The sequence below is a fragment of the Melitaea cinxia genome, chromosome 27 (genome assembly GCF_905220565.1).
Source record: "Melitaea cinxia chromosome 27, ilMelCinx1.1, whole genome shotgun sequence".
NCBI classification, from domain to species: domain Eukaryota; kingdom Metazoa; phylum Arthropoda; class Insecta; order Lepidoptera; family Nymphalidae; genus Melitaea; species Melitaea cinxia.
This window is the reverse complement of record NC_059420.1, coordinates 9,777,892-9,797,871: the sequence shown is the minus strand read 5'-3', so window position 1 is coordinate 9,797,871 and position 19,980 is coordinate 9,777,892. Positions and strand designations below refer to the sequence as shown.

Sequence of the window (19,980 nt, the reverse complement as noted above, 5' to 3'; positions counted from 1 at the left end):
AAAAAACAACATTATTTTTAATGAAAGTTTAATTTTTTACATATAAATCGCGTTGATTGCGCATCCGTAAAACAACATAATATTACGTTTTTATGGTTTTAATTGGAACTTAAGTAAAACGAGTTCTTCAAAGTTTATCACTCATTTTCCTTCGATGAGGCCACATGATCATGCCTCCAAATGAGAAGAGTCGCTCCATAGGGGTAGAACTTGGCAAACACGTGTTGTATTTCAAAAATATTTTTTTTTATTGTAGGAAAAGCATTTAAACTCTTTATGTTGATATCTTTATTATTTAAATATTGCAATGTTTCTAAGTCAGCGGTGCTGCCTGATCCTGTGTTTTCGGCACTTGCAACAGAGGAATCTGAATCCTCTAAAAACATGTAATAGGATAAAAAAAGACAATTCTTTATTTCTATATAATATTGCCACGCCACCTATCAATTTGACCCTAAAAGACTAAAACACGGGACTAAAGATTCAATAGCGCGTTCAGTTTCTGCGACAACATTAATATTTAAAATTAATGAGAACCTAGGATGTCACAATAGAATCAGTTATCTGTTACTAAAAGTATCTTAGCAAACATAGTATCTACAAAATACTAAGATACCAAACAAAAGGTATTTAAATACAAGATACAAAATGAATTTTTAAAAAAGGTATTTAGTTACAAGATGAAAATACGTATTTTGTATCTTGTATCTGTATTTCAGATACTTTTATCTTAGATAAGTTACATCTCTGTCCATTAGTAACACAAGACACAATGTGCATCACTCATTTGTATGTGATTTTTTGTGATTTTTGCCCGCGAGGCATATAACACATTACTGACGCGACCAAGCTGCTACAAACTAGTTGGAATACTTTCTCGTTAATTTGAATTTACAATAAACGATAGTGGAAAATTTAGAAAATCCTACTTTCGTTTCTTGACGAGTGCTTCTTATATTTTCCGCCGATCCCGCTCAAACCAGTCAGCGTAATCTCTGAGAGAGTACAAAAGACATTTACGAATAATTTTATAATAAAAGGAAAATCAAGGAAAAACGTCGAGACCAAGTAAATAAAAACAACGATAAAAAGATTCCAATCCTTGAAATGTCTTTGACTGATAATAAATACAGTGGAAATTATTTTTAATTTTTTTTATTATTTTTAAGTTTAGCTATCGTCATATCAGATTTGGATTTTTCTGAAAGCGATGGAGTTACTGATAGAGACTTAGATTCCTTATCTTTTCCATTGTAACCTTCCATGAACTTTAGTAACATTTCAACAAGCGTCTCATTACCTTCTTTATCTAGTGTTACATTAATATAAGTTAGATTTTTTAAGTTTACATTTGATTCCGATAAACCGATCCCTTTAGTGTTTATTTCAATTATAGTTTTTTCGAACTTCTTATCCTCTGTCAAGAGGAATTCCATAAGAGTAATCTTCTTATCATCATTGTCGTCTTTTTCAACGCAGCCTGTTGTCGCTAGATATTCAATCAATGTCTCCATTTTATTTTCTGATTCTATATTAACTTTAGTTGGTACGTATTTCTTCTCTTCGGGACTAGTTTCGCTTTTAAAACAACTACCTCTACTCCTCTTTCTATCGTCTTTCTGACTTATTACAATCCTAAAAAAGAAGTCTATTAGATTAGCTATACGACGTTCAGTTCCGTCTTCATCGTCTGAGCTTAGGTCAGATTCTCCTTTGACCAATGGCCATCGTTTTTCTTCAAATTTCTTGGAGAAGAAAGTTTCTTGGACAACGTGGAAGAGGCTATTGCGAGTTTTACTAGTGATTTGGTTTCAATATGTTCATATGTGCCGGGGGCCGAGCGTCGTTTTTCGCGGTTTATTCTAAAGAAGTCCCAGAGAGAGCCCAGTTCTGAAGATAATGGGGCCCGATGATTCGCGCCCCAGCCTCGCACCAAGCCGGCGGAAGGCCTGAGTGGAACCGAAATAAGTAAATCACTTGAATGAACGTTTGATGTTTTTATAGTACTCATAGAAACGATTACGATCACTCCCAAAACTAATATTCCTCAACACAAGACACAATTTGCATCAGTTTTTCTTTTGTTAATATCTCCTCGTTAATTTTAATTTATATTAAACGTGAATGGAAAATTTAAAAATATTACTTTGGTTTCTTGACGAGAGACTTTTCATATTTCCCATCGACCACTCTCGAAGCATTCAGCGTAATCTCTGAGAGAGTACAAGACATTTTTACAACTAATTTATAAAAAAGGCAAATCAACGAAAATCGCCAAGACCAAATAAATAAACACAATGATAAAAATATTTAAATCCTTGAAATGCCTTTGACTGATAATAAACACCAAGGAAATTAATGCAACATACTATTGATTCATTTCTTCATATTCGTTTTGTTAGCACTTCCAGTAAGTATAGATGATGTCTGGACGTTATTTATGACAACCAGTTACTTTCAGCCAGAGCAGAACTTGTTTAGAAGGATTACGAATATTTCTTCCAAAGTTATTATTTCATTGATTATAAAAGACACGATTTGCATCGCTAATTGCTTTTTCTTTCTCTTTCGCCTACGTCGTAGCATATATTTATATAAACATATATAGATGTATATTTGCTACAAGGAGTCTGAAATATGTATATTTTTAATCACATATGTCAAAATCTTTCCTTATTTATTGCATTTTGAACAAAAGGTGAGACACTTAAATTTTAAGTAGCTCGAGATAAAACTATTCTTATACACACGAAAGTTGTCAATTCATTCTTAGAATATTATAAATAAATAATATCATTGATATAGACTTAAATTCTTTTGATCACATATTACTTCACAACCATCTCAATATAATAAAGACTATCAATAATAGCAATGCAAATTAGATAAGAATGCGACTTCACGACGTTTCTAATAAGCCTTATTGCATGTGATTATTTATTTCTTTATTTATTATGCATTTCTATCAAAAGGCGACAAAATAAAATTTGAGTAATTTGAGATAGAAATATTCTTACACATGTGATAGTTGTCACTAAATCTTTAAATATTATATATGTATAAAAATTACAAAATAAATATTGAAAAATCAGAAACTCATACCTACCATACGTTTGAATTCTTTGAATTTCTCCTTATAACTGGAATCATACTGAGCTCTAAGTAATCACAGCAGCGAACCACAAAGCGTTACGTTCTGTACTTTATAGTATTAGATTCTTCAACTAATAGTTTATTTTGAATATTTACCTTATTTTATATTACTGGTGAACTTTAATGACCATTATCTAGCCCTTTCTAAAGTTAATTTTCAGTGAGCAGCGTGTTGTAACAGTCGAAACACATTTTAATTTTTTCAGCAACCTCGTGATCACTTCTTATTGCGTAGATACGCTTGTTAAGGTTTTTTACATTTTTTTTTATTTGATTAATATCTAATGTTTTATATAATTCATTATGGTGATAAATATACAAAAAATTTCGCCATAGACGTTGTTTTAAAATAACATGAAGTGACCGAACTTTAGTGGGTGGATTTAGGAGGTTGTTAGTGGATTTAGGAAGTACAATCTGCATCACTATCAGATAAATAATTTTGTATGTTGGTAACAATCCGAGTTTCTTATATTTCCTGATAAGAACACTTATGTATTATATTTCCAATATTATTTGTATTGCTGGTGTACTTAGACGACCATTTATTAAGCTGTCTTCAAAGGTACTCGTAGCCTTTGTAACAGTTAAAGCATAATTATGTAAGCTTCAGCTCTTTACCTGACAATTTAAGCAGATCATTTTGTGCTTCACACTGCTGTGTGGAGCATAGCTGGTAGGAGGAATAAGTAGAATTTGACCGTGTTAGTGGTATTCTTGGACCGTCAGACCAGTTTATTTGTTTTCATTAATGCCTAGCAGTGGAATGTTGGAGACTGAATCATTACTTTCTTTTCATTTTCATCAAAAGTTTGTAACGTTCTTATTTTGTATTAGAGGCGTTTCTAAGGATGTTTCGTCGTTGAGTCGCCTTTTGTTACATACAATCTGCATCACTTGTTTTCTTTGTCCCATTTTTCGTGTTTCACTTGTTAAGACAACCACAATTCATGCAGCCAAAAAACACAATGTGCATCACTTATTACTTTACTTATTCTTCGCCTGACTTAAGTCATCAATTTTGTTTATTATTTTCGTTAACAAAGTAGAGTGAATGTTAAGGTACATAAAAGTACATACGCAAAAAGCGTAGTACTAAAATGTTTAAAATTTAGAATAAGAATATCTTTTCCAAAAGTAATATTTCATTAGTAACACAAGACACAATCTGCATCACTCATTTGTATGTGATTTTTTGTGATTTTTGCCCGCGAGGCATATAACACATTACTTACGCGACCAAGCTGCTACAAACTAGTTGGAATACTTTCTCGTTAATTTGAATTTAAATTAAGCGATAGTGGAAAATTTAGAAAATCCTACTTTCGTTTCTTGACGAGTGCTTCTTATATTTTCCGTCGATCCCTCAGCGTACCAGCGTACCGAAACCAGTCAGCGTAATCTCTGAGAGAGTACAAAAGACATTTACAAATAATTTATAATTAAAGGAAAATCAAAGAAAAACGTCGAGACCAAGTAACAATAAAAACAACGATAAAAAGATTCAAATCCTTGAAATAATAATAATAATTATAATAATAATTTATTTTCCATCACAGTCATGTTGATACAATGAACCTTATCTTTTTAATGATATAACTACAACACAAAGTTTGACAACACGATTAGAAAATGATTGAAATGTCTTTGACTGATAATAAACACAGTGGAAATTAATGCAAGATATTATTGATTAATTTCTTCGTATTCTTTGTGTTAGCAGTTTCAGTAAGTACAGATGATGTCTGGGTGTTAAATTTGTATGACAACCTGTTACTTTCAGTCAGAGCAGAACTTGTTTAGAAGGATTACGAATATTTCTTCCAAGGTTATATTACCTAATATTTTCCCAGTAAGACACAATCTGCATCACTGCGTTATCTTTAAGAGCCATCACACAAACATCTGTAACAATCCGCGAAATTGTAATATTTTGACGTCGTTAATCTCAGTGTTGGATGCAATAATGTAATTTATATTCTTGAAATATAATAGAGCAACCTTTGTTGTAGTCGATAGTCAGATCAGAATTTTGATTTATATTATGTGTATAAAATTATTAACCTTTTCATCAGCCTCCTCCCTGGGTAAACGGTCGCAACGTATACTCTGAAGTCCTACTTTTCAATAACCTCTACGTTGAAACCATTTTAAAAAAATATCATAGTATGTGGAATATAATGTTGTTGCGGAGTATCACAGATTTTTATTCCATTTGTATCTCTATTAAACGATAAAAAAAATGTATAATTTAATTTTCTTTTCTCACATTATCAATACAAATAGGCATTTCAATCTATTTGTCTTGTTATTTGTTAATTAATATGTTTGTCGGTGTCGATGTCATAAAATGCTAGTTTATTCATACCGTAAATATTAGATTCATTCGTAAACTGAAAAAAATAAATCAATTTAAAAAAATTGTTTCATAAAATTGATTTTTTATTTTTACTTTAAAATTGACTGTTGTTATATAACATACTTGAAAATTTTAACAAATTAATTATGTAAAAAACATTTTATACCATAGTTATTAATTTTTATTATACATTAGAAAATGATCAAGATGGTCTTTTGGTCGTGACACTATACTTACTAGCACAAAGGTCGCGCGGCTCGTACACTCGCGCGATGCGACCAAATTTACCTAAACTTGCAGAACGTAAAATTGTGAAATGGCTCTTAACCAGGCGTCATGGGGGTGGAAAATTGTTACACGGACGTGGGGGCTGAGTCATTCCTACCCAGAAAGACAATGCAAATATTTCAGTATCTATTTGAGGATATTAATATTGTTTGTTACCTACATTAATTATTAACTATTATTATACAACACTAAAAATATAATGCAATATAAAGTTTTAAACGAACGTTAAAAAACGTGTTTAAGAAGTTGAAAACGAAGCTTTAAAACAAATACTCTATAAAATTAACAAATTTGGTACATCTAGCAAAACTAAAGCTAGTTATAATAATTATCAGATTCAATTTTTTAAATTGAATTTTGATAAAAACAAGAAAACACTAAAAGAGTCATCATTATTTACACAATTGGGACAGAAAGGCATAAGTTGAGGCAAATATGTATGTTGCATCCTTGAAACGCGTGGGTAGTTTTGCGTTCCTTACTTGCAGGGCACACCTGACACAGGCACACCTTCTTTGAGTTATGACACACGTGAGACGTAGCGCGTAATTCATCAGCGACATCGGCTCCACATTTGGTTGAGTTGTATTGGTGTTGATCTCCGGGTTTTTTCATCAGTGTCATCATGGTGCAGGGTTGACACCAACAAAACTATCTTATCCTTTTAGGTATAAGAGACAAGAGTTTTATCTTTTTGGAAAGCCAATCGGGAGGTAAAAACTACAGGAGGTAAAAAAGGGGGAGGTAAACTCTTAGGACTCAACACTCTGCGTTTAATTATTGACAGTGGAACCTTATCATTATCCGATATCTCTCTTGTTGTGTATAGGTTGATTACGCCCACTCAAATGCTCATCATCCTCACCAGACCACGGATCAGACGGTAATATCCGCGTCGGATGAGTCCGATTTTTCAAGAACCGCTAAAATACGCCGTCTTTCTAATTTTTCAATAGTTTAAAACCATAAAATAATCATTACAGTCATCACCGCATCACAACAGCCTTTCGCAGTCCACTACTGGACATAGGCCTCCACAAGTTCACGCCGAAAATGGCGTAAACTCATGTGTTTTGCCCATAGTCACCACGCTGGGCAAGCGGGTTGGTGACCGCAGGGCTGGCTTTGTCGCACCGATGACGCTGCTACCCGTCTTTGCCCGTAAGAGGCGACTCTTACGACACCCACAAGAAGAGAAGGGGTGGCTATATTCTTTGATGCCGTAACCACACAGGAAATACAGACTACTAGCTATGAACTGACTAGAAAATTTTGGAATGATACGGTATGTAAGGTCGAGACGAGGTCCGAGGCGAGGCGACTCGCTCTCATTTGTGAACGAGACGTGCACTTGAATAAATATTCGACAAAACTTCAATATTATATATATCACACTTGAAAATGTTGTCACTTAAAGGTGTAAGGATGCGTCCATCATTAAAGTACTAAAGGGGTCATCCATTAATCATGTGAGGTACGAAATTAACGGACGAGCCCACGCGTGGGCTTCAGGGCAGGAAGGTGGCACTCATGCGCGGTGCGTCCGCACTGAGGTAGGTAGGAACGCGGCCACCTCGCACGCCCTCGGCCGCACCTTGGAGTCGTGCCGCCAGCACGACTTGATCAGAACCTCGAGTTGCGGTTTCAGTCCGATCGGAAGCTCGAGCGTCTGGCCCCTTTTCACTCTCGATAGGACTTCGCTGTTACTGAGGCCTTGGAAGGACAGGGATCCGATCGTGACTATCTCGTATAACAGTACGCCGAAGGTCCGATGCGGGGAAGAACACTCCGAGCGCCGAGACTCTTTGGAGCCATCCATCAGATGGGAAGCATTTCCTTGCGGCTAAATCGATAGTAACCGTTCTCGAAGACCAGGCGGGTCATGCTGAAGTCGGCGAGTTTGACGACGCGGCGCACGCTCACGAGGCAGTTTCTGGCGGCCACGTCGCGGTGCACGTAGCGCAGCTGCGTCAGGTAGGACAGCACGCGCCGTGTCCAGCACCATGCCCGTGAGGCACCGGGCCGACACTTGCTCCTCTGGGTCCTCGCCTGCACCCGGGCAGGCCAGGTGGCGCCGCGCTAGCAGGTAGTTCTCGAGGTCACCGTGCAGCATGTGCTTCATGACGGTGCACACCGGCTCCGTCTTAGTGATCACGGCGAGGAGCCGAACGACATTTTTGTGATCGAAACGCTTCATGGCCTCCGTCTCCGATAGGAAATCTAGTTTCTCCATCGTTCTCGCACCCGCCTTTAGCATCTTGACGGCCACGGCGGTCAACCCGCGATCCTCGGCTCGCAGGGTGTAACCGTCGTAGACCGTCCCGAAAGCGCCCATGCCAAGTTTTCTGTTAATGACGACGCGCTCCCGGAGGATCTCCTAGCGATCGAGACCTATCGTCTTGGGCAATATCGAGTGAAGCCCTAAACCCTGTAGATGGGAACGATACTTTCGTTCTGCACGTCGTTTGCAATATATCACAGTAGCACTGAGTACGGCTATCACTATTGACAACAGGAATACTCCTAGAACCACGAAGGCTGTGCGATAAGTACTGTTAAAGAAATCGGCTATCGAATGCAGGGCACACTGTTCTCCACCGTCGTCGGACAAATATCGGTTCTTTAAATTCCATTCTTGTTGCATTTGAAACCAAGGATCTAGTGAGTCCGATATCGTGAAGTTTATAAAGAGCTATGGGTCGGTCAGTAAACAGACTTTTTAATAAGGAAAGCTACTCCATATTGGCGTTTAGTCTCGCCAAAGTAACAGAATATATGGTCTTCACTTTCTTCTATATTATAACCTGTACGCCTGATTTCTGATAGACCTATGATATCATATTTGATAGTAGATATAGATTGTTGGAACTCCAATAGCCGTTGATCTGATAGTAATGATCTAGCATTGTATGAGAGACTTAATATCTGTATTTTCCGGTTTCTTTTTTACGAAATATAGATCCATTTTATTTTTCTTGCTCCGATTTTTAGAAATGATTTCATGTTCTCAACATCTATAACTGCTTCCGGAGACAGCGATAAATTTCTCTTTTGACGTTGATGTTTGTTGTTAAATTTTCCAGATAGAATTACTAGCTTTTTGTCTTTTATAAATTCCTTTTTCCCTGTTCTCGTTCTTGTTGTAGCTGGGTACTAAGCTTCTTTCTTTCTTCCAGAACTACCGAGGGAAAGTCTTCTCTAATGTAGAAATTAGCGGAATTTTGCGGCATTTTCTTGTTTTTGAGTAATTCAATTTTTTTACCCATGGTAGTGAACGTAACAATTATGGGTCTTATGCTTTCAGATTTTTTCCCATGCGCGATACACACTCAATATCTCTTATTCCGCAATAGACTTTCATAATATTATTTATAATATCTAAAACGTTATCTTGTAAAGTTTCTCCTACTCCGAAAAAAAATTATATTTTTCTTTCTTACTAGTCTTTCAAATTTTTGAATTTTTCATGCTTGTTCTTCTGTAATTTTTTCTATCTTCTGTTGTCTGGTTTCAAAAATGATAAATTTTTCATTTTTATTAATACTGTTTGGAATACTCTCTTTCATTTCTTTTAGCTCCCTTGATTGTTCACTGAATTTTGCTTGTAAATCTTTTAACGTTACTATGATTTCATCCATTTTTTATTTTTTCCTGCCCTCTAGCTGTACTTTGTGGTACTAGCTTCGATTTTGCTCTAGCTAAGTAGATGGGTATTTAAAAGATATAAACAGTTCTTCCAATTTGTTACAGATGGCGCTTTTTCAAAAAATTATAATATTAGTTCGACGATTATTCGTTTTTGTAAATTTTTGGTTAATTAGTTCACAGACTGACTTATTCCTGTTTTTTTCACAATGTTATTATGACTGTCACAACTGTTTGACTCTCATTATTTGTATTTCCAATGATAAGTTTATGGTTTTATGGATCGATTAATGCACACATTAAGTTTGTTCTTGTTATAACACTTTTTGCACTGTATTATGAACTTTCGTAAGTCAATTCATACCGACATATTTTAAAGTGTCGTATTTTTCACTTTATCTTGCTTTTTGTTTGAGTTTTTCACTATTTTTCAAGGTTTATTTATTATTTTTACACGATACACACAGAGCCAATGTTTACTGTTGCGCTACCCTCTGTCCAATACTCGAGATAAAACAGAAATTGATAAGAATTATACTTTTCTGTAATAGTCTTTCTTACTCGACCAGGCCATGTCTTTGATCTCAATCTGTAAATAGATATAGTTAAAATATTGTGGGCAGGTGACATGTGGTAGTTTCGACACACACGATTGGCTGTCGCGTGTTTGCCCTGATCATTTCATGGTTACATGGTTACATGGTCATTTTATGGTTACTTTTTGTCTTGTATATGACTTTAAATTTTTAAAAGAGTACCGAGAGTTTTTTTTCTCCAGCTTTTTTTTTCTCGGCGGCCGAGGACATAAAAGAAAGGTAATGTCTACCGAGACATTAGAAATGTAAACGACCGCTTCTTCATATATTTCTTCAAGGTCTGATTTAATGTAACTCAAGTCTATAACCATTTCTGATATATGCCGTTTTTCACTATCTTCCTGTTCATCAATGACTGTATCTTGGGTTTGAGTTAATGTTGAATCTGACTTAGTTTTACTCATATCACTGAACGTTTCAAGTTTACTTATCGTCATATCAGATTTGGATTTTTCTGAAAGCGATGGAGTTACTGATAGAGACTTAGATTTCTTATCCTTTCCATTGTAACCTTCCATGTACTTTAGTAACATTTCAACAAGCGTCACATTATCTTCTTTATCTGGTGTTTCATTAATATAAGTTAGATTTTTTACGTTTACATTTGATTCCGATAAACCGACCCCTTTAGTGTTTATTTCAATTATAGGTTTTTCGAAGTTCTTATCCTCTGTCAAGAGGAATTCCATAAGAGTAATCTTCTTATCATCATTGTCATCTTTTTCAACACAGCCTGTTGTCGCTAGATATTCAATCAATGTCTCCATTTTATTTTCTAATTCTATATTAACTTTAGTTGGTACGTATTTCTTCTCTTCGGGACTAGTTTCGCTTTTAAAACAACTACCTCTACTCCTCTTTCTATCGTCTTTCTGACTTTTTACAATCGTAAAAAAGAAGTATATTAGATTAGCTATACGACGTTCAGTTTTGTTTTCATCGTCTGAGCTTAGGTCAGATTCTTCTTTGACCAATAGCCATCGTTTTTCTTTGAATTTCTTGGAGAAGACAGTTTCTTGGACAACGTGGAAGAGGTCTCTTACGAGTTTTACTGGTGATTTGTGATTGTGTGTGTTTCGATATGTTCATATGTGCCGGGGGCCGAGCGTCGTTTTTCGCGGTTTATTCTAAAGAAGTCCCAGAGAGAGCCCAGTTCTGAAGATAATGGGGCCCGATGATTCGCGCCCCAGCCTCGCACCAAGCCGGCGGAAGGCCTGAGTGGAACCGAAATAAGTAAATCACTTGAATGAACGTTTGATGTTTTTATGGTACTCATAGAAACGATTACGATCACTCCCAAAACTAATATTCCTCAACACAAGACACAATTTGCATCAGTTTTTCTTTTGTTAATATCTCCTCGTTAATTTTAATTTATATTAAACGTGAATGGAAAATTTAAAAATATTACTTTGGTTTCTTGACGAGAGACTTTTCATATTTCCCATCGACCACTCTCGAAGCATTCAGCGTAATCTCTGAGAGAGTACAAGACATTTTTACAACTAATTTATAAAAAAGGCAAATCAACGAAAATCGCCAAGACCAAATAAATAAACACAATGATAAAAATATTTAAATCCTTGAAATGCCTTTGACTGATAATAAACACCAAGGAAATTAATGCAACATACTATTGATTCATTTCTTCATATTCGTTTTGTTAGCACTTCCAGTAAGTATAGATGATGTCTGGACGTTATTTATGACAACCAGTTACTTTCAGCCAGAGCAGAACTTGTTTAGAAGGATTACGAATATTTCTTCCAAAGTTATTATTTCATTGATTATAAAAGACACGATTTGCATCGCTAATTGCTTTTTCTTTCTCTTTCGCCTACGTCGTAGCATATATTTATATAAACATATATAGATGTATATTTGCTACAAGGAGTCTGAAATATGTATATTTTTAATCACATATGTCAAAATCTTTCCTTATTTATTGCATTTTGAACAAAAGGTGAGACACTTAAATTTTAAGTAGCTCGAGATAAAACTATTCTTATACACACGAAAGTTGTCAATTCATTCTTAGAATATTATAAATAAATAATATCATTGATATAGACTTAAATTCTTTTGATCACATATTACTTCACAACCATCTCAATATAATAAAGACTATCAATAATAGCAATGCAAATTAGATAAGAATGCGACTTCACGACGTTTCTAATAAGCCTTATTGCATGTGATTATTTATTTCTTTATTTATTATGCATTTCTATCAAAAGGCGACAAAATAAAATTTGAGTAATTTGAGATAGAAATATTCTTACACATGTGATAGTTGTCACTAAATCTTTAAATATTATATATGTATAAAAATTACAAAATAAATATTGAAAAATCAGAAACTCATACCTACCATACGTTTGAATTCTTTGAATTTCTCCTTATAACTGGAATTATACTGAGCTCTAAGTAATGACAGCAGCGAACCACAAAGCGTTACGTTCTGTACTTTATAGTATTAGATTCTTCAACTAATAGTTTATGTTGAATATTCACCTTTTTATATTACTGCGGAACTTTAATGACCATTATCTAGCCCTTTCTAAAGTTAATTTTCAGTGAGCAGCGTGTTGTAACAGTCGAAACACATTTTAATTTTTTCAGCAACCTCGTGATCACTTCTTATTGCGTAGATACGCTTGTTAAGGTTTTTTACATTTTTTTTTATTTGATTAATATCTAATGTTTTATATAATTCATTATGGTGATAAATATACAAAAAATTTCGCCATAGACGTTGTTTTAAAATAACATGAAGTGACCGAACTTTAGTGGGTGGATTTAGGAGGTTGTTAGTGGATTTAGGAAGTACAATCTGCATCACTATCAGATAAATAATTTTGTATGTTGGTAACAATCCGAGTTTCTTATATTTCCTGATAAGAACACTTATGTATTATATTTCCAATATTATTTGTATTGCTGGTGTACTTAGACGACCATTTATTAAGCTGTCTTCAAAGGTACTCGTAGCCTTTGTAACAGTTAAAGCATAATTATGTAAGCTTCAGCTCTTTACCTGACAATTTAAGCAGATCATTTTGTGCTTCACACTGCTGTGTGGAGCATAGCTGGTAGGAGGAATAAGTAGAATTTGGCCGTGTTAGTGATATTCTTGGACCGTCAGACCAGTTTATTTGTTTTCATTAATGCCTAGCAGTGGAATGTTGGAGACTGAATCATTACTTTCTTTTCATTTTCATCAAAAGTTTGTAACGTTCTTATTTTACTTAAGATTTGATAACCATTAATTACCATCAACTTTTTGTTATGTTTGTATTAGAGGCGTTTCTAAGGATGTTTCGTCGTTGAGTCGCCTTTTGTTACATACAATCTGCATCACTCGTTTTCTACGTCCCCTTTTTCGTGTTTCACTTGTTAAGACAACCACAATTCATGCAGCCAAAAAACACAATGTGCATCACTTATTACTTTACTTGTTCTTCGCCTGACTTAAGTCATCAATTTTGTTTATTATTTTCGTTAACAAAGTAGAGTGAATGTTAAGGTACATAAAAGTACATACGCAAAAAGCGTAGTACTAAAATGTTTAAAATTTAGAATGAGAATATCTTTTCCAAAAGTCATATTCCATTAGTAACACAAGACACAATCTGCATCACTCATTTGTATGTGATTTTTTGTGGTTTTTGCCCGCGAGGCATATTACACATTACTGACGCGACCAAGCTGCTACTAACTAGTTGGAATACTTTCTCGTTAATTTGAATTTACATTAAACGATAGTGGAAAATTTAGAAAATCCTACTTTCGTTTCTTGATGAGTGCTTCTTATATTTTCCGTCGATCCCTCAGCGTACCAGCGTACCGAAACCAGTCAGCGTAATCTCTGAGAGAGTACAAAAGACATTTACAAATAATTTATAATTAAAGGAAAATCAAGGAAAAACGTCGAGACCAAGTAACAATAAAAACAACGATAAAAAGATTCAAATCCTTGAAATAATAATAATAATTATAATAATAATTTATTTTCCATCACAGTCATGTTGATACAATGAACCTTATCTTTTTAATGATATAACTACAACACAAAGTTTGACAACACGAGTAGAAAATGATTGAAATGTCTTTGACTGATAATAAATACAGTGGAAATTAATGCAAGATGTTATTGATTAATTTCTTCGTAATCTTTGTGTTAGTTCTTTCAGTAAGTAGAGATGATGTCTGGGTGTTAAATTTTTATGACAACCTGTTACTTTCAGTCAGAGCAGAACTTGTTTAGAAGGATTACGAATATTTCTTCCAAGGTTATATTACCTAATATTTTCCCAGTAAGACACAATCTGCATCACTTCATTATCTTTAAGAGCCATTACACAAAAATCTGTAACAATCCGCGAAATTGTAATATTTTGACGTCGTTAATCTCAGTGTTGGATGCAATAATGTAATTTATATTCTTGAAATATAATAGAGCAACCTTTGTAGTCGATAGTCAGATCAGAATTTTGATTTATATTATGTGTATAAAATTATTAACCTTTTCATCAGCCTCCTCCCTGGGTAAACGGTCGCAACGTATACTTTGAAGTCCTACTTTTCAATAACCTCTACGTTGAAACCATTTTAAAAAAAAATATCATAGTATGTGGAATATAATTTTTATTTGTATCTCTATTAAACGATAAAAAAAAATTTAAAGTTACGAATATTTTCCAAATAAGTACAATTTTAAAAGCGATATTTTTCGTAGAAAACTAAGAAATTTTAACGAATTATCTTCATCAAAGTAAACTTACATCATTAAGGAATACAAAAAAAAAAATTAAAAGATGTACTCATTTTTAATACATTTTATATTAAATAATAAAAAGATAGTATATATTACCACGCATCGAGCTCAGTAAATCAGTCGAGCGCTAGCGCTCGTAGAGGTAAGGTCCACGCCAAATTCTGCGCAGCCATCTCTTTCGCTTATACGCGCCAAGCGCCTGTTGTTATAGCAGATGAACCGTATTTGATACTTTCATAATAAAATAAACATATTACGAAAATGACTGTAAAATAATATAATTATAATTTCTGTAAACAAATGTATAATTTAATTTTCTTTTCTCACATTATCAATACAAATAGGCATTTCAATCTGTTTGTCTTGTTATTTGTTAATTAATATGTTTGTCGGTGTCGATGTCATAAAATGCTAGTTTATTCATATCGTAAATATTAGATTCATTCGTAAACTGAAAAAAATAAATCAATTTAAAAAAATTGTTTCATAAAATTGATTTTTTATTTTTACTTTAAAATTGACTGTTGTTATACAACATACTTGAAAATTTTAACAAATTAATTATTTAAAAAACATTTATACCATAGTTATTAATTTTTATTATACATTAGAAAATGATCAAGATGGTCTTTTGGTTGTGACACTATACTTACTAGCACAAAGGTCGCGCGGCTCGTACACTCGCGCGATGCGACCAAATTTACCTAAACTTGCAGAACGTAAAATTGTGAAATGGCTCTTAACCAGGCGTCATGGGGGTGGAAAATTGTTACACGGACGTGGGGGCTGAGTCATTCCTACCCAGAAAGACAATGCAAATATTTCAGTATCTATTTGAGGATATTAATATTGTTTGTTACCTACATTAATTATTAACTATTATTATACAACACTAAAAATATAATGCAATATAAAGTTTTAATTATGAAAACGAAGCTTTAAAACAAATACTCTATAAAATTAACAAATTTGGTACATCTAGCAAAACTTAAGCTAGTTATAATAATTATCAGATTTATTTTTTTTAATTGAATTTTGATAAAAACAAGAAAACACTAAAAGAATCATCATTATGTACACAATTGGGACAGAAAGGCACTATAAGTTGAGGCAAATATGTATGTTGCATTCTTGAAACGCGTGGGTAGTTTTGCGTTCCTTACTTGCAGGGCACACCTGACACAGGCACACCTTCTTTGAGTTATAACACACGTGATACGTAGCGCATAATCCATCAGCGACATCGGCTCCACATTTGGTTGAGTTGTATTGGTGTTGATCTCCGGTTTTTTCATCAGTGTCATCATGGTGCAGGGTTGACACCAACAAAACTATCTTATCCTTTTAGGTATAAGAGACAAGAGTTTTATCTTTTTGGAAAGCCAATCGGGAGGTAAAAACTACAGGAGGTATAAAAGGGGGAGGTAAACTTTTAGGACTCAACACTCTGCGTTTAATTATTGACAGTGGAACCTTATCATTATCCGATATCTCTCTTGTTGTGTCGTTCGATTTTTCAAGAACCGCTAAAATTTTTCTAATTTTTCAATAGTTTAAAACCATAAAATAATCATTACAGTCATCACCGCATCACAACAGCCTTTCGCAGTCCACTACTGGACATAGGCCTCCACAAGTTCACGCCAAAAATGGCGTAAACTCATGTGTTTTGCCCATAGTCACCACGCTGGGCAGGCGGGTTGGTGACCGCAGGGCTGGCTTTGTCGCACCGATGACGCTGCTACCCGTCTTTGCCCGTAAGAGGCGACTCTTACGACACCCACAAGAAGAGAAGGGGTGGCTATATTCTTTGATGCCGTAACCACACAGGAAATACAGACTACTAGCTATGAACTGACTAGAAAATTTTGGAATGATACGGTATGTAAGGTACGAGGTCCGAGGCGAACCGATTCGCTCTCATTTGTGAACGAGACGTGCACTTGAATAAATATTCGACAAAACTTCAATAATATATATATCACACTTGAAAATGTTGTCACTTGAAGGCGTAAGGATGCGTCCATCATTAAAGCACTAAAGGGGTCATCCATTAATCATGTGGGGTACGAAATTAACGGACGAGCCCACGCGTGGGCTTCAGGGCAGGAAGGTGGCACTCACGCGCGGTGCGTCCGCGATGAGGTAGGTAGGAACGCGGCCACCTCGTACGCCCTCGGCCGCACCTTGAAGTCGTGCCGCCAGCACAACTTGATCAGAACCTCGAGTTGCTGTTTCAGTCCGATCGGAAGCTCGAGCGTCTGGCCCCTTTTCACTCTCGATAGGACTTCGCTGTTACTGAGGCCTTGGAAAGGCAGGGATCCGAACGTGACTATCTCGTACAGCAGTACGCCGAAGAACCAGACGTCCGATGCAGGGGAGAACACTCCGAGCGCGAGAGTCTCCGGAGCCATCAATCGCATGCGGGAAGCATTTCCTTGCGGCTAAATCGATAGTAATCGTTCTTGAAGACCAGGTGGGTCATGCCGGAGTCGGCGAGTTTGACGACGCGGCGCGCGCTCACGAGGCAGTTCCTGGCGGCCACGTTGCGGTGCACGTAGCGCAGCTGTGCCAGGTAGGATAGCGCACGTGCCACGTTCAGCGCCATGTCCGTGAGGCGCCGCGCCGACACCTGCTCCTCTGCGTCCTCGTCCGCGCCCAGGCAGGCCAGGTGGCGCCGCGCTAGCAGGTAGTTCTCGAGGTCGCCGTACAGCATGTACTCCATGACGGTGGACACCGGCTCCGTCTTAGTGATCACGGCGAGGAGCTGAACGACGTTTTTGTGATCGAAACGCTTCATGGTCTCCGCCTCCAATAGGAAATCTAGTTTCTCCTCCTAAGTTCCTAGTCTCGAAAGTGCCCATGCCAAGTTTTCTGTTTATGACGACGCGCTCCCGGGAATCTCTCAGCGATCGAGACCTATCGTCTTGGACCGCATCAAATTAAGCCCTAGAGCTTCTAGACGGGAACGATACTTTCGTTCTGCACGTCGCTTGCAATATATCGCAGTAGCACCGAGTGCGGCTGTCGCTATTGACAACATCAATACTCCTAGAATGTCGAAGGCTGTGCGACAGTTACTGTTAAAGGAATCTGCTATCGAATGCAGGGCACACGCCAAATCAAACAATCCTCTTGTAGCCGGAGCCGGCCACGCTGCCAGCGGCCCAGCTCGCGCCACCGCCGCCCGTCCCAGTGCAGCAGGAGCAGTGGTGACTAGCGCGCGTACGAGGCGCCGTTGTCGTCGTCGTTGCCTTCCGCCACCCACTCGAATTGTCCTGTTAATCCTTTAAATTCCATTCTTGTTGCATTTGAAACCAAGGATCTAATGAGTCCGATATCGTGAAGGTTGTAAAGAGTTATGGGTCGGTCAGTAAACAGACGCGCGAGTGCATTCGACCACAACCGGAGACTATCGTACAGCAGCGCAGCGTGCGGACCGGGCCGCCAGCACGCCACGCCCAGGAAGCGGCACTGCTTTAAACAGCGCGCGCGCCACACGATTTCAACGGCGTCGCCTCACTAGCGCTCTCGTTCCTCCTCATCGATGGCTCCTTGCTCGCGGTTTTTTGTACAATGATCTCGTTACGCAGGATCTCGGCGCAGGTTTGTGACGATCTGTTGTTACAAAAGCTTCGCCAAACATGTATTACCTTTTTTGTTTGTATTAATGGTGACCTTATACTGATTCTTACCACGCATCCTTTTATAACAGAAAAACCTTTTATTACGTTTGCCTGTTACCCTAAAAAATTAGACGAATCATTCTATAAATTGTAAAGTAGTATGAGGCAGAACTAGTGGATAGAATAAAAGGCATTGAAGAATTTAAGTGTAGGGGAGAGTTGGATAATACCGTGCCCCTAAGGACTTGGACCTATAATTAGGAAACTGTATGATATTAAAAGAAACAAAATTGAGTAATTTCTAGGACATTTATTCAGGTACACATGCCGTATAACAAAAACTTCCAAAATATAAACAAAAAGTAATTACTGTCAATTTACAAAAAAAAGTAAAGACGCGGTATTGTCAAACTGGTCTGATAATATCGTGCCCAGGGTTGACAAAATCGTGCCCACATTAATTTCACAAAAATGGGTAAGTAATAAAAGTAAAAAATAAAAAAAATGAATACCATTCTAAGTAATTTTCTTGCGTGAAGATAGGGAGACCCAAATCTTTTTCAAATCAGTATATTAATTATCACGCGATAAGTATTAACAAAACCTTAAATTCTTTATAACAACAAAAAGTAAATATATTTTTTTTATAACTAGAAGTCTTAGTAAATCTTTGAATTATATATGGACTAGTCAGTCTCAAAAATATACCTAATATCAATTAAATATCAGACAACAAGTTATATTAATCACAACAAAAATCACATAAAAAATCTTTGGCAGAATCTTTTCCGCTACATGCCTTATGTATCCAATTCGAGCATCTACAACAACGGAACCACATTTCTCCATTACGACCAAATTCTTGACATACGGCGCAAATATCACGATTCTCTATGTCGTCATCTTCATCATCATCGCAAAGATGAGTTAGGGGCACATCATCCATACTATCTTCACTGCTACTGTCGATACATCTCTTAGACTTCCCTTTGCCTTTCTTTTTTCCTTGCCTGACCTTTTTCTTCTTGCTTTTCATATTATTATCTTCATCCTTACTACTTTCGCTACTGTTCAAAACTTTTCTCTTGACAGACTTTCCTTTACTTTGTTTATTTTCTTTAGCTATCTTCTCTGCAGCGTTCTTTTTTTTTGCTCTCTTCATTTGTCGTTTTCGTTCTTTTTCCTCTAACTGCTCCTTTAATGGTGTTGATGTGAGCACAAGACTCGACTGATAATACCGCGCCCCCAGCGCGGAATTATCAAACTTGATCATTTTATTTTTTAACCTCAAAATTATATGGAAAGTATTACAGTACGTAAAAACGTATTCTGACGTTCATTCTAGAGTATACAAGCATTAAAAATGTATAATATCAAAGTATTACAATATAAATACAGTATTACTTACCTCTTTTCGAAAGTGCACGAAAAATTATAAGGAGTGTCGAAAAAAACATCTACAGCTCGTTGTATCTCCTTCGATGCGCGGACCGTAATGGCGGTGCGCAGGAAAGGATGTAGGCATGTCCGGCTTTG

At 36.2% G+C, this 19,980-nt stretch overlaps 1 protein-coding gene and 1 pseudogene across 1 annotated transcript; both read right to left on the bottom strand.

The window, feature by feature from the left end:
* Nucleotides 1–7,328: 7,328 nt before the first annotated feature.
* On the bottom strand, nt 7,329–16,122 carry LOC123666996 (focal adhesion kinase 1-like). Its single transcript, XM_045601006.1, has 4 exons — nt 16,038–16,122; nt 10,272–11,092; nt 7,724–8,177; nt 7,329–7,636 (listed from the first exon to the last, which is right to left on the bottom strand). Exons 1-4 carry the CDS (start codon nt 16,120–16,122, stop codon nt 7,329–7,331), a joined length of 1,668 nt encoding a protein of 555 aa, XP_045456962.1.
* An 816-nt stretch (nt 16,123–16,938) lies between these two features.
* LOC123666995 lies at nt 16,939–19,717 on the bottom strand (annotated as a pseudogene).
* Between the last annotated feature and the right edge of the window lie 263 nt (nt 19,718–19,980).